Source organism: Sander lucioperca, chromosome 19, assembly GCF_008315115.2.
Source record: "Sander lucioperca isolate FBNREF2018 chromosome 19, SLUC_FBN_1.2, whole genome shotgun sequence".
Lineage (NCBI taxonomy): Eukaryota > Metazoa > Chordata > Actinopteri > Perciformes > Percidae > Sander > Sander lucioperca.
In genome coordinates this window covers 20,087,951-20,110,896 of record NC_050191.1, presented here as the reverse complement: position 1 = coordinate 20,110,896, position 22,946 = coordinate 20,087,951, and the positions used below count along the sequence as shown (strand labels likewise).

The following is a 22,946-nucleotide window of genomic DNA, read 5'->3' as shown; positions in this document are numbered from 1 at the left end:
TGTTCATTTTAAATTAATATCTGAGTATATGTAGATCAAAGTCAGTCTGTAGGCTATATATGTGGAAGCTTTTGTGTAGGCCTACGTCATATCTTTTATAATTGTAGCCTATTTTTTTATTTGCAAATTCACATAAGCCTACAGTAGAGTAGGTTTGCCAGACTTAACTAAATATCGATTTTAAAAACACATGCCGAGTGTAAGCGGTATAGTACATTTGTGAAAACTGTCAATCAAACAGGCTATTATAATTATCCATACGAACAGAGGCTTAGCCAATACATCATGATGACAAAAATGAAGCGGAACTGTGCAGCTAGTGTCTCTGATGTGTCTCCGGATTGTTTTTGAAGTTGCGCGTCTCGCGGCGCATTCATTTCGGTGCCTGTTAGCAGTTAGCTTGTTGGTAACATTGTCTGCGCCAAATGAAAGGAGTAAAGTTAACCTGATTGATTTGTGTGATGGTTCGCTAAAAGTTGACCATTCTTGATGCAAACATGGCGCTTTCGATGGAAACGCAGCTCCAGAGCATCTTTGAGGATGTTGTGGTAATGTGCATCTTCATTAACTGGTTTTAAAGCTAACATTAGTTAGCATTTCAGACAATGTAACATTGTCTGAAATGCTAACTAATGTTAACATTGAATGTTAGCCTTTTCCATTTTATGTTGAATCATGAACCTGCTGTGCAAATGAATGATTCCCACAACATAGCTAGCTAACGTCAGATAGCAAATGCTTCTAACGCTACAGTTAGTGTTACGTTATAGTTACGTCGTAGCTAACTATAATTAAATGAATGTTCAGTTCAGTTGAACAGTTGTTCAGACTTTCTGCATTGTGTAACTATACAAGTAACGTTAGTTAACGTTAATTGATAATTCATTGCACTTGCATATTCACTCCTATAACGCTCTTAGTAATGTATTTGAACATTTTGTAACGTTCAATTTTGTCTGGGGAGCACTAACGTTAACGTTAGATAAAGAAAGTAGGATTTCTCCTAAAATAACATACTTACTTTAATCTCTACCAACATCAGTTGTTCTGTAGCAAATTCTGACATCTGACTTTTGTTTATACTGAGGCAACAGAGCAGAGGTTTGTTATTATTGGGAACTATCATTATGAAAGACGTGGAAAGCTGTTGGTAAAAATTACAGAAGGGAGATACAAAATGAAAACATATTTTTCTTCCACATAATATTTTATATTTTTTTTTCTACTCCTCTCCTTAGAAAACTGAGATGATAGAAGAGGCCTTTGCTGGGTAAGATGGCTTCAAACACACACTCCCTGTTTTGTTATTATGTGGTTAAAGCAGGTCTGACTAGTTGTATAAATGTTGATCTGTTACATGCTTTATTAAAAAAAGTAATACAAAAATATAAATTGTGTTTTATTTTAGGATGTTTATGGACACTCCAGAGGATGAGAGGACTAAACTGATCAGTTGTCTGGGAGCCTTCAGACAATACTGGGGGACACTACCACAGGTATCTAAACACACAGAGACAGACACATGCTTGCACATGAGATGTAGAATGATTGGCTGGATGTTTTCAAATCCCCGACTGTCTTTCTGCAGGAGTCCCATGAACAGTGTGTGCAGTGGATAGTTCGGTTTATACACAGCCAGCACAGTCCCAAAAGGATCTCCTTCCTCCACGACTGTCTAGCAATGGCTGTGGAGACCAGTCTGTTACCGCCCAGGTACACACATGCACAAACGCACTCGTACACACTTATTATCGGGCTGGTGTGTCTTCTCTCTTAAGGCCTGCAGGAATTTACACTCTGGGGCTTGACATCGTCTAATGTTATCTAATGTTATAATCATTTACACAGTTTTATTGATTTTTTAGGCCACAATATCACTGTCAGCTTTTGCCTTAAGCTATAATTTGAATAGATGAATCGCCCTTATGGTTTATGATAATAATACCATAATTGAAAGTATTGCTTTTCATAATTTGTATGATACATGAAGTCTCATTAACATGTATCTATAGTTAATCTGTTTAAAGGTGTGACATAACACAAGCACATTGTGTGCAGTCTTATCTATTATGTCTAGTATTTGTCTTAATCGTCCATCTAATGAATGTCTTTGTCTGTCTAAAGGATGGTGTGTGGCGCTCTGATAAGCTCGGACAGTTTAGAATGGGAGAGGACTCAGTTGTGGGCATTAACTTTCAAACTGATTCGCAAGATCATTGGAGGGGTGGACTACAAGGTCTCACTCACACGCTCACACACACACACACACACACACAGCACAGCTCAGACAAATCATCTACAAACTCAATGATATAATGTCCTCTTGTGATCTACAGTATGCTGACTCACTGAGATCTGGCCTCTGACACATTTGGACATGTTTCAAGCTATTACAAGAGACTCATTGACATTACCGTGCATCTTAAACATTAGCAAATGTTTTCATGTTAAGTGTGTGTGTGTTTCAGGGTGTTCGAGACCTGTTGAAAGCTGTACTGGATAAAATTCAAACCATTCCTACCACCGTCAGCTCAGCTATAGTCCAACAGCTTCTGGCTGCCAGAGAGGTATTTTCTGTCTGTCTTTAATTTATTAAATGCCATTATTTGTGATTTATCTTTCACTCTGATAACTTGTTTGACAATTGTGTGTATTCCAGGTGGTAGAGTATACCCTAGACAGAAATGCCTGCCTCCTGCCAGCCTACTTTGCTGTTACAGAAATCAGAAAACTGTATCCAGAGGGACAGCTGTCACACTGGGTAAGTGCAAGTTTCTTGTTAGTGTGCAGCTATGTCATGTCTAATGTCGTATCTAACAAATATTTCTGTTTATCTCTCTTTCATTTTGTCTCTGTTTGTAGCTGCTAGGAAGTTTAATATCAGACTTTGTGGACAGTTTCAGACCCACAGCCAGAATCAACTCTATCTGTGGTAAGGAGTTCAAGTTTTCCGAGTTGTTTTTGTTCACAAAGGTTCTTGTTTTTGGCAAACTCTTCTTCATGCTTTGCCGCTTGCAGTTTCTATTGAGCACTTTGTGGCTAACTTAACACTTGCATGCATGCATGCATGCATGCCACAGAGTTATGACTTGTATTCCTTAAGTGAAGTATATAATGCAACTCATGTATGTGCAGTGTGCCTGTTAAGTCATTCAATGTGTAAATGTGTCCACAGGTCGGTGCAGCTTGTTACCAGTAGTGAATAACAGCGGGGCCATCTGTAACTCCTGGAAGTTAGATCCCACTACTCTGCGCTTCCCTCTGAGAGGCATGCTGCCGTTTGACAAGGTATCGTATTAACATATGCACTACACAACTATTTACACACACATACATAAACAAAAGCAGTAACACAATGCATGTTTTTTTTGTATGTAGGACCTGTTTGAGCCACAGACAGGCTTGCTGCGCTATGTGTTAGAACAGCCATATTCAAGAGAAATGGTGTGCAACATGTTAGGACTCAACAAGCAGGTATGACCTCTTCTTCTACTTTTGCTCCGTTGCTTCTATATTATGTTCTCTACCTGCCCTTACTTTTCCTTTCCTTCTGACTCTCTTTATTGAACTCCCCTTACTTTTTAATTTTTGCCACCTCACTCTTCCTTCTCCTACCTGCGCCTGCTGTTCCTTTCCCCTTGTTCTCCATTTTCATTCTTTTCTCTTGTTCTTTTTCTATTCAACCTCATCCTATTCTGCTCTTTGTTTGTTTTTACCTGGTTCTTCATATTCCTTTCTTTTTTTAATCTCTTGTTTCTCCTCCTCACCCTTTTTCTCTTTTGACACCCCACTCCTCCCTTGTTGCCCTGGTAACACAGCTATGTAAGACCATATGTTAAGCAAGCCAATGCTGTATGCTTGACCCATAATGCACTGGTTAGTTTTCCCTGTTGGGTTCATGCAGTGTCAACTCAGCCCAGCTCACTGAGCACCATAGACACAGTTTGACCAGCTCTGTCTCAGACGGTTGCAGACAGAAAGCAATAATCAACGCTGGCCAGAGCTCTGATTTTGATTTTTTTTCTGCATATTTCGAATGTGAACAAATTACCCCGAATCCAGTTTGTCTGTTTGAATTGGCTGAGTTGATGCTAACTGTGCTGAACAGACTGTGAACAACCTATCTCCTTTAGTCACCACTTTCTCTCTCTCTCTGTCTCTCTCTGTCTCTCCTTTTTCCCCTCTCTGTTTCTTTCTCCTTTTTTCTTTGTTTCTCTCTCTCTTGTCCTCTGGTTGTGTGTTGTGTTTGTCTGTCTCTCTGCCATGCGCTCTCTAGACTCTGAACATTGCCCAGGTATGTCGTTGTTCCTCTTCCTGGTCAACTGACCTACCAACTAACCAGCCCATTGGACGCTTAGCTTTTATAAGGCACGCTGATGTCATATAAATGGGAAACTGGACAAAAAAAAAAGAAACTTGAGATGGAGTGAAGAGAAATGCTACAGAGCTTGAGATGGTCACAGCAGGGCTTCATAGAGATATACTCGGTAGAAAGAGACAGATGTGGCCAAATAAATACTGGGCAGTCAGACAAGCAGGTACATCAAATATGCAGCAGCAGGATGATATTTATGGATCATTGGTGGTGGTGATGGCACAGTAGATATAACACATGCCTTTGGTGTGGTCGATCTGGGTTCGATTCCCACTGCGATACATCAACCAATGTGTCCCTGAGCAAGACGGTTAACCCCTAGTTGCTCCAGAGGCGTGCAACCTCTGATATATAGCAATTGTAAGTCGCTTTGGATAAAAGCGTCAGCTAAATGACATGTAATGTAATCATTAACCACGGATGGCTTGTTCACTTAAGAGGGTTGTGTGCAAGGTAAATTGTTTTTAGTAACATCAGTTTGCTTCATGTGCTGCCTAATCTGCTTTTAATACAGCACAATAAGTGCACAATACAATAAAATGGATTTATTAAAGCCACAGATTGCCAATATTTTCTGTTAATATCCAGTATCTGCATATTAGACAATATTCTAGGCAAAACAAATAATCCCTCCCAAAATAGAATTCCTGGCTTATTATAAGAGTGCAGGCTTTTATAAAGAAAATAAGCCATTACTAACGCCATTAATGTTCAAAGAGAGGGAATAGTAAGTCAGCTGTCAGTTGATGTTTTACAGCTTAGATTTATACTCGGTAATGTTTTTGCAATATTGGAATTTGTCTTAATGTTAATGTTTAACATTCTCTAATCTATTTTGTATATCTCATTCCCTATATTCTTATGTATATTTGCCGTGCTGTGGTCCATGCCCAATTTCCATACATTGATCATTTAAGATTTTATTTTACAACCCTGGATTGTCCTTAATGTCAATTTAGCCAAGTGACACTCATCATACCGTTTTTATTCCAGACTGAGACCCATCTAGGTTCTCTGGACTGTAGTTTTTGTCATCAGAAAACCGTGTATTTAGTCTCAGCCATGTCTGTGGTTCCAGCTCATAGGCTGACATTAATATTTCTGATTCAAACCCTGCTGTTGACATTTCAAGTCCTGCTGCACTGCATGTATGAATGTAGTCTGGCTTGTCGTTAGCAAGGTCCTCTCGTCTCTGAACTTATGCTGCTTTCTGTTGTGCTGACCTGGGCAGAACGACTCTATTTAGACTAAACAGTGGTCTTGACTCATATATCCGCAATATAGTTTATTATGCTTTGAAACTCAAGTGCACTGCAATAGCCAGTAATCACAGGAAGACCAGCTCTACTACCATTTCATTATCAGTGGATTTATTTTTTAGGTAGGCATTTTGAGTTGGTGGATCTTAATGAGTTTCTTATTGTCATGTCTTCTTCTTCCAGTCTGAACTAACTTTTGACGCTTTGATGCTGCAGTACATTAGAGAACCTTATTCCTATGCAACTTGTACCATCCTGTCAATTAATTGCATTTGCGAAAATAATAAAGGGTTCTTAAATTAGTGGTTTATAATTGGTAACGTTCATGTTCTGCTAACTTTACTTTTCACTCCTTTATAAATGTATCCATTCTCCAAAGAGTACCGCTTGTCTTTCCAGGTTAGAGATGGAGTGATACGGTTGTAATTACAAAGTTGACTTGGATAGCAGCGTAAACATTTAAATTGCATTTGCACAGGCGGCTTCAAAGTAGAAGACATGGCAAAGTGGATTACGAAGCTAAACACTCCTTACGCTAATTTGTAGTTTTTTGATCAGTGTTTTGCCCAGGTCGGCTGATGAGTGAATCTGATTGGCTGTCTGAGTGGATGCGTGAACTCTGACCTGTGTTGTATGCTTTTCATTGGTTGACGCGTGGTTGACTTTTTGTTTGTTTTTTCTCCAGTCTGTACCTGCGTATGTAGTTTTACATTACGTGATTAATGGTACTGAGCTGCAGTGCAAAATGAACTACAAGCAACAGCTTCGCTGCTCATTTATTTTAAACTAGACTTTTATATGCCGATCACTAAATGATCAAAATGATTGAAGTGGTCCTAAATAGAAAGCTCTCCTTTTTCAGAGAATACTTTTAAAAGGTTGAAATGACATAAATGCTTGACAAAGTGACTCCAGTTTAAATTAGTTGCTATTATATTTTCTTAACACATGTTATTGTTTTCAGCTCCTCTGATAATTGGGTTACATAATTTAGTAATAATTTAGATAAAATCTACAGAAACAACTACTAAGAGCCATATTTCAAGCCGCGATGGTCAGCCATTCCTTTAGCATAAAGTATGACGTTTCAAAACACAGTCTGAAATGATCTGTCAGTGGCAGATAAGTGACATCTTTACTTGTGTAACGGTTGATAACCAGTGGTGATCACTATCAGTGGCAGATAAAACACTAATTTTGGGAAAAAAAATGTCTTTGAGACTGAGAGACAGTTACTTCTAAATTGATTTGCTCTAGATACACATCCGTTTGCCATTGGTTGAGTTGGTATGTTTGTAGGGGAGGTGGATTATAGACCAGCCACTGGTATGGTTTTACTGTTGCTAGGACACTGGATTTGGGATGTAGCTAGGTAAGCCATTGGGCTGATTTATTTCTACAGTAGATAGAAGCTATGCATGTGGATCCTTCTCTCTCTCTCTCTCTCTTTTTCTTCGTTTTTCGTTTTTCTCTTGCCCTCTCTCTTTGTGTGTGTGTGTGTGTGTGTGTGTGTGTGTGTGTGTGTGTGTGTGTGTGTGTGTGTGTGTGTGTGTGTGTGTGTGTGTGTGTGTGTGTGTGTGTGTGGTGGCAGAGGAAGAGAAGTGATGGTCAGCCTCACAGCTCTTCTTCTTCCCAATCACACCGCCTCCCCACCTTCCCAAACCCGTTAGCCTGCATGCAGGAACATTTTGCACAGTTTGGTTTGGTGTTTAGTGCTGTGCTGCTGTGTCCTATTGTACTGCTCTGTGCTGTGCTGTGCTGTGCTGTGCGGTTTAGTTCCTTGCTATGTTGTGTCCCAGTGTGAAAAAAACTCCGTTAAGTCCTACAGTGGTAGCCACTGCAGAGATCCATCCTCCTTCTGTCTGTCTGGTGGGAAAGTTAAGTTTCCCACCCTGGGTAAATAGGAAAATGTTATTGGTAGTTTTAAATTTTTCCAAATCTTTGAAAAATGTCAAGGCCAGTGCCTTGTTTTGGCATTAACTTATGTCTGTAATGTCAGGGACTATGAAGGTTTTCATGCAACTCCACAACAATTAACTTTTGTGGATAATGCTTCAATCCATTATTGGTTTAATGGTGCCATGTCTGCACAGTTATCCGCATGGTACGCCAACTGTAGCTTATGCAGAAGAGTCCATTTGGCCCACATTTGAACATGCACCTTGTGCTTCTACTATTTGGCCTGAAGTCAGCATTTATACTGTTATGCAGAAACTGTGCAGTTAACCATTTACCGATTGGGGCTTAAAGATTTGGTGAACCTGCCATCCCGTCACTATCCGCCTCCCTGTCTCCCCCTCTCTCCGTTCTCTCCCCTTAGCCATTTTTCTGACTTTCTCTTGATTCCCTTCCCTCCGTCCCTCTTTTTCTCCCTCTTTCATCAAAAGTCCCTTTCACATATGGAAGTCTCAGCATTGTTGGTTCAGATACCCCAATTCACATATTATGCAGTTCTATATGGAATTTCTTTTTTTCTTACAGGATATGATCATCCCAGAAAAACAGTAATACCTGCAAAAGACTTCTGCTCAGCCCAGTTTTAGTTTTGCTAATGTTATATGTTTGGATTAACACCATTTACATTATTTTGATTTCATTTCCTTTCTTTATTTATACGGGCAATGGACATTAATCAATATGTAAGTGTGGGAGTGTTAGACTGCAGTCCTTTGGCAGGATGTTCTAAAACCAATTACAATCTCGTAATGTCCATGTTTATATTTACTTGTCCGGATTAGCTTGGGAGTTCAGTGCTAATTGGCTGCCATTTGTTTAACCTCAAATATCATAACTACCCACAAGCACACAAACCTTTTTGTGATTGTCCTCACTCCACGTAAAACCTTCATGTAAAATTGTTGTAACTTTTGCGTGCAGTGGAGCTGAAGCAAAAGATTTGACAAAAATCTTACTAGGTCCAGATTACAACTTGGCAAATTACTGGATCTATGCGTACAACTAAGTTTAGCACCTGTTCCTACATAATAACATCACAGATAAATTACCAGAATATATTTGGATAAAGGTAAATATGAAAAAGGGGCCACAGGAAGGTTTACCCAGCTGACAGAGGCAGGAAGGAGATGCCGTCCTGCATAAAAGGGATGAGAAAAGGTTTTATAAGTCAATTTCCAACGATTGTTGGAGAACCTATTAACATTAAAACGTCTATGTGAAGTAATTTAACGATGTTCTCTCCCACATTCTCTCCCTCCCTCTGTTTGTCTTTCTTCTCCCCACCTTTCCCTCACCCCTTTTTCTTTTTCTGTCTCTTTCTGTCCTTGGACGTCTTTCCCTCCCTTTCTCTGTTTAACTTCCTCACTCTCCTGCCCACTACTTTCTTTATCCTTTAACACTCCCGTCCTCCCCCATCAGCATAAGCAGCGTTGCCCAGTGCTGGAGGAGCAGCTGGTGGATCTCGTGGTGTACGCTATGGAGCGCTCCGAGACCGAAGAACACTTTGACGCTGACGTCGGAGGAACTAGCCAGTTGCTGTGGCAGCACCTCTCCTCCCAGCTCATCTTCTTTGTGTTGTTTCAGTTTGCAAGCTTCCCTCACATGGTGCTGTCGTTACATCAAAAGGTAAGAGGAGGGAGGTGGCTGAGGAGGAGAGTTAACCATCCTGATAATGGGTAATGGGATTTTGGCTTGATTTGATCTGGTTTATTGGTAATATTCTTACATATATTTATAAAAGAAAACATATTAGACTTGGTCAGGGAAAACATGTTTTTGTCAGAAAGCAAACAACAAACAATCAGACATCTAAAAAAACGAGAACGACTGTATGACATACTTTAGCTCAAGATGCAAAAATCGATCAATTATAAGGAGTAAGCTAGTACCAGCTCGTTGGTCTTTGTGGCTCCTAAGAAATGTAGGTAAAAACGAATTGAAGCATCATTAACAAGGCAAAAGCGTTCAAGAGTGGGTGTTTAAATGATAAAACAGGTATGAACTGATGTGACCCTTGTTGAGTTTCTCTCTCTCTCTCGCTCTCGCTCTCGCTCTCTCGCTCTCTTCTCTCTCTCGCTCTCTCTCTCTCTCTCTCTCTCTAGCTTGCAGGTAGAGGTCTCATTAAAGGGAGAGACCACTTGATGTGGGTTTTGCTGCAATTCATATCGGGAAGTATTCAGAAGAACGCCTTAGCTGACTTTCTGCCCGTCATGAAGCTCTTTGACCTGCTTTACCCAGAAAAAGAGGTACACATCTGCCAAGAAATGATTTTGGTTTACTACGATCATTATTACTAGTGCCCCATTTTGTGCCCATTTGAGTGTTTTTATTAGCTGTAGTGCAGTAGGAGTAGTAGTAGAAGTTTTGGTAAGAGTAGAAGTGGTAGTGGTAGTGATCCACTTTATAGGCAGTACCATCAGATTAATCTGTGTTTTCTCTCCCACTCCAGTGCATTCCAGTTCCAGACATTAACAAGCCCCAGTCCACTCATTCCTTTGCGATGACCTGCATTTGGATCCACCTGAACCGCAAAGCTCAGAACGACAACTCCAAACTCCAAATACCCATACCACACTCTCTGAAACTACACCATGAGTACGCATCTTTAAAATACTGGACCCTGCAATGTGTACTTACTGAATAAATACCTTACGTGTACACTAAAGGCAGCTACACACCGGGCTGATAATCGGCCGTTGGACAGTCTGGCGAGGTCAGTGACTCAAGTCTGTTCGGTGTGTTCCGTGCCGACGTCCGTTGGAGGAGCTGTCGGCCTTCATTTTGGCCGACCAGACATGCTCAGTTGGAGACAGGGCAGTCGGGACTCACCCGGAAATGGCAAGCGGGATGAGCGTGACTAAGCCTCTGACAAAAATCTTTTAAACTGACCTTTGTCGATCTGAAATGAAGACAGATTCAGCAACTGCATGGCCTATTTCTCACTTAAAATGTTTTCAGAAACACGTTTCGGTGAACTATTTTAGTACAATATGAGATCGTATTCTGAATGAGTCGCCATTAATGGTTGGTTGAAAAATCCAAAATCCGGAAGCAGCAGCCAGACCCACGTGACGCGTTCGTCCAGTCAGCTGCCGGTTTTCATTTTTTGGACGACAATACAGATTAGTGCCGCCTGCTGTTATGGAGACGTATTACGTCTCGTCACTTCGGTGTGTTCCGAGGCACTTTTTTGACCAACTCGGGGAGACTGGTCAGTCCAACTGCCTTTTCTGCCAACGGTCGGCCGTCTGGTTGGTCTGCAACGGCCTTAAAACACTGTACACAGTCATACATAAAACCCACACAAACATACAACATGTTTCTGCTCCCCTCCCTCCTGTTTGTTAGGTTTCTCCAGCAGTCGCTTCGTAGCAAGACTCTTGGCATGTCCGACTACAAGATAGCCCTGCTGTGTAACGCCTACAGCACCAACTCAGAGTGCTTCACTTTGCCGATGGGCGTCCTGGTAGAGACTATCTATGGAAACGGATCTATGAGGATCAACCTACCTGGCACCAACTGCATGGCGTCAGGGTCTGTCACCCCGCTGCCCATGAACCTGCTGGATTCACTTACAGTGCATGCAAAGATGAGGTATGGGAAAGCGAAGGATGTACAGATAAAAAATTGTATATAGATAGAAAATTAATTGCATAGAGAGCTACACATTTAATTATATAGTGAGCTACACAATTAATTATATAGAGAGCTACACACTTAATTATACAGAGAGCTACACAGATCATTTCACAGCATTTAACTGTCTCTTTGCTTGTCTGCTTCCAGTCTGATCCACAGTATTGCCACACGGGTAATAAAGTTGGCCCATGCCAAATCCAGCATCGCCCTGGCCCCAGCACTGGTAGAAACATACAGCAGACTGTTGGTCTACATGGAGATCGAGTCATTGGGAATCAAAGGATTCATCAGTGAGTTACAGAAACATTTTCACCGCTGTGTTGAAAAGTTAACTTCAGATGCAGAAAGCACAACGTGGAATTTGCATACCACTGTGTTCCCTGAAGAAAATTTAAATTAAATTTGTAGGCATGTTCTAACTCTTCCAGCATGTCCTAGTCTGATTTATATTCAATCATCACTGCTTGTCCACTGGGTTGCATTTTGAGCAGACTGACTCAGAACATTGTGTTCAACACGAATGTCTCTTCAGGCCAGCTGACGCATGTTGAATAATGTGAAACTCTCTGTCTGTTCAGGCCAGTTGCTGCCTAACGTTTTTAAGTCTCATGCGTGGGGAATCCTTCACACATTATTGGAGATGTTCAGCTACAGGATGCACCACATTCAGCCACACTACAGAGTCCAGCTACTGAGTCATCTGCACAGTCTGGCTGCTGTGCCCCAGACCAACCAGAACCAGCTGCATCTATGGTAATGTGATCATATATTCAACACAATTACTATAACTCACTATAAGGTTACTGATACTATCGCTACTATTGCTACTAAAACTTCATAGCACACGATTGTATAAGTAAACAACCACTCCAGTACTGCAGTGTGTGCAGCTAAAGGTGGTTTATATATGAACCTTCAAATAAGGTAAAGTGAAATGCTCCGAAAAAATAGGCCTGATCCAGCACTATTAAATGTTTTTTCGGAGCATTTAACTGTTGTGCGGACTTTACCTTATTTGAACATTTACTTTTTGTCCTGCACCAGCAACTACTGTACATAGATGTGCACAACATTGTCTTTTTTTGAACCAGTTATATATGAACCTTACAATACAATTTAACACCTGACCAAACATATGCTTCACAACATCATTCACTGCAAAGATATTGTATAACATTGTACATGTGTTGTTTTTATTGTGCCTACCTCCACTGAAGTTATTTAAAAGACACAAGGATGATCATCAGGAGTGTAATGGTGTCTCTCTCGACGTCTGTCTTGCTGTCTTTGTGTCTCTGTCCCCAGTGTTGAGAGCACAGCTCTGCGGTTGATCACAGCCTTGGGGAGTTCAGAGGTGCAGCCCCAGTTCACTCGCTTCCTCAACGACCCAAAGACGGTTCTGTCAGCTGAGTCTGAAGAGCTGAACCGAGCCTTGATCCTCACTCTGGCCAGAGCCACACACGTCACAGGTAGCACTCACTCTGCATTTACTTTAGATCTTTCTTTTCTTGTTGTCTTTTTTTCCCCCTTCTTTTCTCGTTAATAACCTGTAGTACCTGAGTTACCTGTAAATTTAAATTGTTCCCATATCTTAATTATAAATGTTTTAAGTTGCCTGCTTTGTGTCTGTGTGTAGATTTTTTCACAGGGTCCGACTCCATCCATGGGACTTGGTGTAAAGACATCCTCCAGACCATCATGAACTTCACACCTCATAACTGGGCCTCACACACACTGTCCTGCTTCCCTGCTCCACTACAGGTGCACTATGGTCACCTAGGGATGAATGATAAATTCATTTTTATTTCCTCTTAAATCATCAGTATCATCATTAATCCCAATAACCTCTCTCTTCCTCTTAGGCGTTCTTCAAACAGAACAATGTTCCTCAGGAGTCTCGATTCAACCTGAAGAAGAACGTAGAAGAGGAGTACAGGAAATGGAAGTCCATGGCCAACGAGAATGACATCATTACCCACTTCTCCATGCAGGGCTCACCCCCACTCTTCCTCTGTCTGCTGTGGAAGATGCTGCTGGAGACGGACCACATTAACCAGATAGGCTTCAGGTTTGGTGTCATTATTTTGTGTCTACAGATACACTTTCACAGAATCCACACACACACACACACACACACACACACACACACACATACACACACACACACGTATTTATTATATACAGTCACAAGCGCACCAATTGTACATACAGAGCATATATAAGTATACTTTCTGATGTTTTATTTTTGAACACCTGTGGAAGTAATTAGGGTTGATACTGATCAACAGAAAAATATATTAAAATGTCAAATTAAAACCAAATCTCTTTAAATGCACTTAAATTAATTACAAATACATAGCACATTCCAAGTTCCCACCACTTCATTTTTTACACGTGTTACATTCAGTGTCACTGACACCGTAGAGTGTGTTTTTATGAAGCATGTTGTAGTAATGATGCATCTCACCACTGATGTTTGGCATTCTGTTCACTAATTGGCGCGAGGGGGGTACATCTGTGGCTAATTGATCCAGCGGGAGTATACAGTGTTGTTTCCGGATGATGATCTAACTGCAGCCTAATTTTGTGTCTCTCAGGGTCTTAGAGCGCATCGGGGCTCGTGCACTGGTGGCTCATGTGCGAACATTTGCAGACTTCCTTGTCTATGAGTTCTCAACATCAGCCGGCGGGCAGCAGCTCAACAAGTGCATCGAAATACTCAACGACATGGTCTGGAAGTACAACATAGTCACCCTGGACAGACTCATCCTGTGTCTGGTGAGGAGGAACTTGCATTTAAGGCAGTTACACACCAACTAGACGGCCGACCGTTGGCAGAAAAGGCAGTTGGACTGATCAGTCTCCCCGAGTTGGTCAAAAAAGTGCCTCAGAACACACCGAAGCGACGAGACGTAATACGTCTCCATAACAGCAGGCGGCGCTAAGCTGTATTGTCGCCCAAAAAATGAAAACCGGCAGCTGATTGGACGAATGGGTCACATGGATCTGGCTGCTGCTTCCGGATTTTGGATTTTTCGAACGGCCATTACTGGCGACTCATTCAGATTACGATCTCATATTGTACTAAAATAGTTCACCGAAACGTGTTTCTGAAAACATTTTAAGCGAGAAATAGGCCATGCAGTTGCTGAATCTGTCTTCATTTCAGATCGACAAAGGTCAGTTTAAAAGATTTTCGTCAGATTTTGAGAGGCTTAGTCGCACTCATCCCGCTTGCCATTTCCGGGTGAGTCCCGACTGCCCTGTCTCCGACTGAGCATGTCAGGTCGGCCAAAATGAAGGCCGACAGCTCCTCCAACGGACGTCGGCACGGAACACACCGACCAGACTCGAGTCACTGACCTCGCCAGACTGTCCAACGGCCGATTATCGGCCCGGTGTGTAACTGCTTTAGAGAAATATGTATACTATATGACAAGCTCTCAGTGTCTCACTTCTCTTCTTCTCTGCGACCAGGCGATGCGTAGCCATGAGGGCAACGAGGCTCAGGTTTGCTACTTCATAATCCAGCTGCTGCTGCTGAAGCCCAACGACTTCAGGAACCGCGTCAATGATTTTGTCAAGGAGAACGCTCCTGAGCACTGGCTGCAGAGTGACTGGCACAACAAGCACATGAGCTACCACAAGGTACACAAAAACTCACTTTTTTTTTTCTCTTTTCAGAAGATAAAATGTAACATTACATCCTTACCACAGAAGATCCATCTGATTGGGACAACACCTCAGCATAAACAGGGAAATGTAGACAGAAACCCAGGTCTGAAGTCAACAATATTTGTTGTTCCGTCACCAGAAATACCCAGAGAAGCTGTACTTTGAGGGACTTGCGGACCAAGTCAACCCTCCCATGCAGCTCCAGCCTCAGTACCTGCCCATCTACTTTGGCAACGTGTGCCTGCGCTTCCTGCCCGTCTTTGACATCGTCATTCACCGCTTCCTGGAGCTTCTTCCTGTCTCCAAGTCTCTGGAAACGCTGCTGGACCATCTGGGAGGGCTGTACAAGTTCCATGGTGAGTAAGGTTTTCTTACGTAATGTCAGAGGACCGTGTGGCTGAAAGAGGTTTGGAATGAGGAAATAGAGCAACAGCAATAAATCACATGGATTAAAAAAGAGGAAGAAGGGCCTGGGATGTGAATGTAATGTGTAAGCCATTGTTTGTTCACACTGATGTGTATTTACTGCTGTGTTTGTGTGCAGACCGCCCAGTCACCTACCTGTACAACACACTTCACTACTACGAGCGACATCTGAGAGACAGAACCAACCTGAAGAGAAAACTGGTGCACGCCATCATGTCTTCGCTGAAGGTAGGCAGAAGGAGATGAAGGAAGAAAAACGTGCACACACTTAAGACAATACCTCATTATGTAACAACTGTGGGGTGTATCATTTATTAAAACCATATAGCTGTGTGGCATGCAATCAGTACTGGTTGGTCTCATTTTATATGTGTAACTGTTTTTCATTTTTATTGGCACCAGTTATATTACATTTTTTTGTTCTTTTTATAGGACAACCGTACCCCAGGGTGGTGCCTTAGTGAAACCTATCTGAAGTTTGGCATGAACCCTAGAGAGGACAACGTGTGGATCCCTGATGACACCTACTACTGCAAGCTGATTGGACGCCTGGTGGACAATATCCTTCATTTATTACCCCCTTGGTGGTAGATTGATCCATAAATATAAAAAAAAAAAATATATATATATATATATATATATATGGATGGATCTGTCACATGCTCTCTCTAACTGATCCTAATACTGGCTAATAAAAAGTCATGGGCCTCTGGGGTACCTAAATAATACATTTTACCTTACTGACTATACTTCTAGTGTTCCTTAATGCCTCTTTGCTTCAGAGACAGATAGATAGTACTTTAACATGTGTAGTTAATTGTATCTGGGGTCATTTGATTGCAGTCAATGTAGCAACAGAGAAAACAATATGGGAGTGTCTCATGGTTTAGTAGCCAGAGTATTAGCATGTAATTCAAACAGGAACACATCACACATTGATGCCCCTATTAAACCTTGTTTGCTCCTCCAGTGATTTTTAGCCTCCTTAACTCTGTCTCACCCATGGCTGGCAAGTCACCTGGTCCCTTCCCCAACTGCGACTGGAGATTCAACGAGTTTCCCAACCCTGCGGCCCACGCCCTACACGTCACCTGCGTAGAGCTGATGGCTTTGGCCGTGCCGGGAAAAGATGTCGGCAACGCTCTGCTCAATGTTGTGTTGAAGAGGTACAACAGACTTCAGACAGTTAATGGCTCAAATTAAACAGAAAAAAATATTGTAAAACCCTGATTTTTTGCAAAAAAGGTTATTTTGCCCATTTTGATAGCAGTGTGTCATACTAATGTTATGTGTTCTGGTGAAATAAGAGTTAATGTGAATTATTGACCACGTTTTCTTTCAACCTTTTAGCCAACCTCTGGTCCCCAGAGAGAACATCACAGCTTGGATGAATGCAATTGGACTTGTGATAACCGCACTTCCTGTAAGAAAACACTCTCACAAAAGATCATCACAGTCCTTAACTATTAGATGAATTCACATTGATCTTCCACCGTGACCGCCTCCGTCTCCCCTCTTCCAGGAGCCCTACTGGATCGTTCTCCACGACCGCATCGTGTCTGTGATGGGTTCTCCGGCACTGACGTCAGAGACAGAGTGGGCAGGTTATCCCTTCGCCTTGCTGGACTTCACAGCCTGCCACCAGAGCTACAGCGAAATGAACTGCAGCTACGTGCTAGCATTAGCGCACGCTGTGTGGCATCACTCATCCATCGGACAGCTGTCTCTGATTCCCAAGTAAGGAAGTTTTCCTCTTTTGTTTTTTACTCCCACCCTCTCATCCTTCTGTTTGCTCTTCAGCACACATAGAATTTATGGTTGCCATGTCGTCATAAACGTGTGTCTGTGTGTGTGTAGATTCCTGTCAGAGACGCTGAAGCCCGTCGTCCAGACAGAGTTCCAGTTACTCTACGTGTATCACCTGGTGGGGCCATTCCTGCAGCGCTTCCAGCAAGAGAGGACACGATGCATGTTGGAGGTACACACAAACGTTTAACCATAGATGACAAGTGTAATTATTAGGATTAAAACACAAAGGATGCACAATAATGTTACCTTTAACTTACGTTTTATGTTCACTTTTTACCTCAGCCAAGGAGGTCATGTTTTGAGCTTAGTTTGTCCATTTGATTGTTTGTCCGTTGGCAGGATTACGAAAAGAAAAAAAAACACTGGCCCGATTTTCATTAAACTTGGTAAAAGGGTGTAGCATGGGCCAAGGAAGAACCCATTAAACTTTGGAGCGAATCCGAATTACGGGGCTGATGCACGTTATATTTTTGAAAAAACACATCATACGCATACAATATACAGTCACTATGCAAGATAGGGTATTTGTGCTGCATTCATGTGGTGTTGGAATAGTCAGAAAATGTAGGTCCCGACTGGGAAAATTCACGTGAACGCCCCCTCAAGTCGAAACGTTAACATTGCGAGATGGGGCATGCCTTGAGTGCCCTTCTAGTTTTTTTATGCGTCCTTGTGTTTCAGATTGGCGTGGCCTTCTACGAGATGCTCCAGGCGGTCGACCAACACTGCCAACATCTCAGCTACATGGACCCAATCTGTGACTTCCTCTATCACATCAAATACATGTACACTGGAGACAGCGTGAAGGAGCAGGTGAGAACGGGTCTTTTATTAAAATGGAAAATTAACTATAAATCTGACCAAACATTTCAAAGCTTCTTTGTAAACTACAGTAGACGGTAACAAGTTAATACAAAAAATAAATAAAAAAACTGATGAAAAAGCTAAAAATGGAGACCTTCGTCATCCGGACTTAAAGTAAGATGACGTCTGTGAACTCGCAGCTCCTCAGGAGACGGTTTTGTTTTCATCTTCCATTTTTAGTTTGAATCTGTCACCTCCTGTGCAGCAAGACGAGCTGGCTCCCCAGCCGTGTCCAGACCTCCTGACACCACAGTTAATTAAAGATGAAACCGGAGCTCCACTTGGGCTTTAGGATTGGACGTGTGCACTTAAAAATGGACTTTTCAAGCAATTCATAGAGTCAGACCGATATATCGGCGGACCGATATTATTGGCTGATATTAGTCATTTTCCAAACTATCGGTATCTGCATTTATAATGGCCGATAAATGAATATTTAAGAAATAAAATAAAAACGGACGAAACACCCTTCAACCATGTTATGAGTGTTGTTTGTCCACCAGAGGGCGCTCTACAACGTCCTCGTTGGCAACACTGATTTTTTCAATTTTTTTTTATTGTTTTTGTTCAAAGGACTTTAAGTTTCATATCTTAAGTTTGCATTTTTATACATTTTATTTATCAGAACTTTAATATATTTTGATGTTCCTTTAAACTGCATTATATTATTTTAGTGACTCATAAATAACTACAAATAACTAATGTTAGGGAAATCTGTTTGTTTTGTTACGCGTTTGTGGATTTAAAAAAATATATATCGGCCAATATATCGGAATATCTGATTTTAAAATCACAAAATATTTGTATCGATATCGGCCTTAAAAATCCTTTATCGGTCGGGCTCTAGTAATTCATTTAATAGACAAGGCCGCTGTTGAACACTGAAAACAGTCTTAACTCAAGCTGTATGTGTTGTATTTTGGGTGATGCGATTCAAAACAAGTGATGTTACATAAATTAATGTGATATGTATTGACCTGGTAATTACACTGTACTGTTATTATATCAGTGCTTCAGATGCTGCTCTTTTTTTTGGTTATCAACACATTGCTGTCCGTCTACATTTGTGTATACACGTCCGTTCTTTCCTTTATCTCTCCGTTTCTTTCTCCAGGTGGAGAAAATCATCATGACTTTACGTCCGGCCATGAAGCTGCGACTGCGCTTCATCACACACAGCAGCAAGATAGAGACTTCATCAGCAGCTGCCACCGTTGCTTCCACTTCCTCCTCCACCCCTCAGCCCCCCACCTCCTCACTATCTTCGTCCTCTGCCGTCCCCTCCCCCTCGTCCTCTGCACAGCACGCACACACACCTATATAGGTAAACACAGTTACAATCATGACACATATCACAGACCTAAACATTTTGTTTTGAGTGCTCCTTGAGTTGGATTTTGATTAAAGTAAAGGGTTAAAAATGTTTTTGTTTTTGTACTTTTATAACAAGAAACCTGGAGAGCTGATTGTATTCCCCCAACCTTGTTCATCAGTGCATAAAAACCTATTTTTATGCACTTATGCACCGGCCGTCTGGTTGGTGTGTAACTATTTCCAAAATCTTAACTTTTCAAAAGTGAAAAACCCCAGCTGATTTCCTGTCTAGGAAACTCTCTCAGAATAAATCACTTTGACAGAATTCAGAGGTACTGATTTTATTTAGAGAGTATCTCAGAAGTGAAGAATTCCAACCAAAAAATGTGAATTATCAGAACAGGCATCTCTATGCTATCTCAACAAACCTTACAATAATATGCCCCTCTCTGTATTTGCTGCATTAAGGAGGGTCACAAGGACACAATATTTCTTGTTAATATCATGGCATCTTTTGTATTTTTCTGTTTGTAGTCAATTTTTATATTGTACATTTTTAGTTCATTAAAAAAAGATTTTGGTAATATGGGTTCAGCCTTTTATTGATGCTTCTGTCTACCACTTTCTATCACATGATTTCATATATTGTCTGCGCAGCCTTCGTCATTCCATGTTAGCATTTTACAAAACCGAAATAAATAAATTTGACAACATGGTTGTCTTTTCTTTGCTCATTATGTCATTTCAAAATGCTATTTTGTTTGTGTTGTCCTGGACTCGTACCTTTAGCTGTTCAGCCTCCCCATATCTCTCACACTGGAGAAACCTTTTCTTTAGGCGAGTCGCACTCAGACAGGTCTGATCTCTGAGAACACTGAGCTAAGCTCTGTGTCATACAGATGACAATAGAACAACATAGCCTGACACCAGTAGGGGGAGTCCAGTTGCCTTCAGTGTACTTTTTATGACTGGAGCACAGAGAGAGAGACATTGAGACCCTACTGGCCCCATTAGATTGGTTTCCTGTCTTTCGGCCTGAGGGATATATTTCTAAAACATGAAGAGATATCCATCAAATTTGGTGGAACGTGCAGCTTTGAGCCAAGAACACTTAGGTGTTTGACTCTGGGATTTTTGCCATTTGACAATTGGCAATGAAACTAATGGTGAGAGAAGGATCTGAATCAAAATCCTGGGGGTATATTCGTTGGGAAGTAAATCAAATATAATTAAAATGGTGCCTTTGTGTTTCAACAGCAAGCTGGACAATTGAGGCATTGATGATGTTATTCAATCTCATTCTGCCAGTTAGGCTTCAAAACTGCTTATTTAGTGTCAGATGTTGTGAATAAATTAGACTGTACAATTTTGCTCGAGCAGCCATCACTGTAGCAGCAAGAATCATGGTTTGTATTTTGCAACAACAAAAAAATTCCATTTAAGTAGTAATTTTATTCCAGAGTACATGAAGAGCAGGGTTTTACTCATGGATGTGTTAACATTTTACTGCCCTGCAGTTTATAGTTTATAGTCTGTCAGTGATGTTGAGTTCTGTGAGCTAAATGCTAACATCAACATGCTGACATCCTCACAGTGACAATGCTAACATGCTTTTTACCATCACATCTACTAATTAGCACCACACAGTGCAGCAGAAACAGGTGACATAATTGGTCAAATCCAAATAGAAAAAAGGTATAGTACATAGAAGTTGTGGGAGGATAAAATTTAGCTTAGCATCTCCAGCACAGCCAAATGGGAGTGCAGCCTATAACCAAACACAGCAATGATGTCACACATATTGACGCACTAGCTTGGTCACTGCAGCAATGATAGTAGTTAAACCACTGGAGGGAGGTCAGTGATTTTGGGCTGTTGCTCTTTAAAGCAGCTATAGTCAATATTTTCATAATAATGTACCAATGTAAATGGGTCGCAGCAAGCACCAAACAGCAGACAGACACAGTTAGCGACTGGCACTGGTAAAAAATAGTGGAGCATTTTGAAGCTAAAGAGCCAGTTGGTGTAGACCAAAAACAGAGTAAATTGGACTTATATTTGCCAGATGGCCAAAAACACTCACCTGACATGCCAGATGGTTTGTTAACATTTAACCATCTGTGAAGCCGTTATTGCAAACTGTTTGGAAAAGGGCAGGCACTTTAAAAAATATATCTGGCGTGGCAGGTGATTGGATGAACCATATCACGTTCACCATTGTCATTTTAATCGAACAGTCGCGGCCATTACACACACCTAAACCACGCCGGTAGCTCTTCACTGGACACTGATTGGTTCGGTTCACTGCTGTTCGGACACAAACGCATTACCTGAAGCCTGACAAGATGGATTTTCGTGTGATATGTGATATCGCGAGATAAATGATAATTTTGCTCCATAACTGCTGGATGTGTAAATACGTAGCAGTTTACCATATCAACTTTAATGGGTGATAATATGTGTCAGTGTTGTTGAAGTGGCCAAAAAAAATTGCCATCATATCATAAAAGTATAAACTTAGGGGAGGGGCCCTTAAAAAGGTTAAAGGCTGCTCACTCTGTGTTCTCTGACAGTGACAAGTCAAAGTTAAGAGTAAATCCTAAATTGGATCTGCTAGACTGGCCGACGTAGTTAGGTTTAGGCATGCAGAGTTGTGATTGGTTAGAGTTAGGGTAAGATTTAGCCTGTTAATATTGAATGCTGTTCTTACTCCCCTCAGCACAGCAATTGAATCCTGATGAAACTCTTGGAGAAGAAAAAACAATAAGGTTAAGACCGATGATCAGTCATTCCTACTTATCCACTCTCAATTACATTACATTACATCTTCAGGGTCAGTTGTAACTGAATTACATGAACATTATGCAAGCTGTTACTAACAATAGAGGCCTGAACATCTCGTGATTTCCATTGTGATGACAATGCAAATTTAACTCTTAGTCGTCCTTGCTTGTGGCTTTAAAGGAGAGCAGCTTCATGTAAAGAAATATTGATTTTAGTTTTCAGGACATGGAGCTTAATTTCATTATTCCTCTTCATTAAAGATTCATACTAGGTCAACTGTGACTTGATCACATCACAACTAATGCTATGTACTCTGGGCATTTATCCCTTTCTTCTTTCTGCGTGTGAGTCATCGCACGCTATCTCTATAAGGCCCAGCAGAGATGTAGGCCATCTTATGTGCTGCTGGGCCCTTGGCTCACCCACTAAACTCTGGCCCTAAATGTGATGTGGCAACATGTAGGCCTGTGGGATGCGGATGCACAGGGAGTAGGGAGTATTCATATCACACCATGTTCGAGTGAAGCTGTCATTCCATGTGTGTTTCGCTTTCAGCTCTGCTGGCGTTGTGTGGGAAGCCCAGAGAGAGATAGAGAGAGAGAGCTAGAGAGAGAGCTAGAGAAGATAGATAAGATAGAGAGATATATATATTCATCCTAATACTAAACTACATTCACAGATAGAGAAAATGTTTGGTGAGCTGAATGAGCTCTATCTATTCCAATAAAAGAGTATCACTTCCCACACCAAAATGCATGCAAAGAGAAGACAATGCTTACAGAAACTCATCTACAGGTAGGTTCCTAGCCACACATCAGATAATCTGTCATACTCTAAGAAAAAAA

At 41.3% G+C, this 22,946-nt stretch overlaps 1 protein-coding gene across 3 annotated transcripts; it reads left to right on the top strand.

The window, feature by feature from the left end:
• The first annotated feature begins 324 nt into the window (after nucleotides 1–324).
• med23 (mediator complex subunit 23) lies at nucleotides 325–19,901 on the top strand. Of its 3 annotated transcripts, none has more exons than XR_004895902.1 (32): nucleotides 325–548; nucleotides 1,239–1,270; nucleotides 1,409–1,496; nucleotides 1,589–1,713; nucleotides 2,125–2,236; nucleotides 2,469–2,567; nucleotides 2,660–2,761; nucleotides 2,863–2,932; nucleotides 3,176–3,288; nucleotides 3,379–3,474; nucleotides 4,277–4,294; nucleotides 9,010–9,216; nucleotides 9,693–9,836; nucleotides 10,040–10,185; nucleotides 10,939–11,184; nucleotides 11,377–11,519; nucleotides 11,808–11,982; nucleotides 12,535–12,698; nucleotides 12,866–12,990; nucleotides 13,092–13,297; nucleotides 13,827–14,007; nucleotides 14,707–14,877; nucleotides 15,044–15,260; nucleotides 15,449–15,558; nucleotides 15,763–15,889; nucleotides 16,331–16,496; nucleotides 16,681–16,753; nucleotides 16,853–17,067; nucleotides 17,188–17,308; nucleotides 17,821–17,952; nucleotides 19,118–19,509; nucleotides 19,551–19,901. XR_004895902.1 is itself a non-coding variant. In XM_035995445.1 (32 exons), exons 1-31 carry the CDS (start codon nucleotides 498–500, stop codon nucleotides 19,325–19,327), a joined length of 4,185 nt encoding a protein of 1,394 aa, XP_035851338.1. In that variant the 5' UTR covers nucleotides 325–497; the 3' UTR covers nucleotides 19,328–19,368; nucleotides 19,399–19,507. The 3 variants fall into 3 exon arrangements, 1 of the variants encoding a protein (XP_035851338.1); XM_035995445.1 differs by lacking the exon at nucleotides 19,551–19,901 and having other exon boundaries at nucleotides 19,118–19,368; nucleotides 19,399–19,507; XR_004895903.1 differs by lacking the exon at nucleotides 4,277–4,294.
• The last annotated feature ends 3,045 nt before the right edge of the window (nucleotides 19,902–22,946 follow it).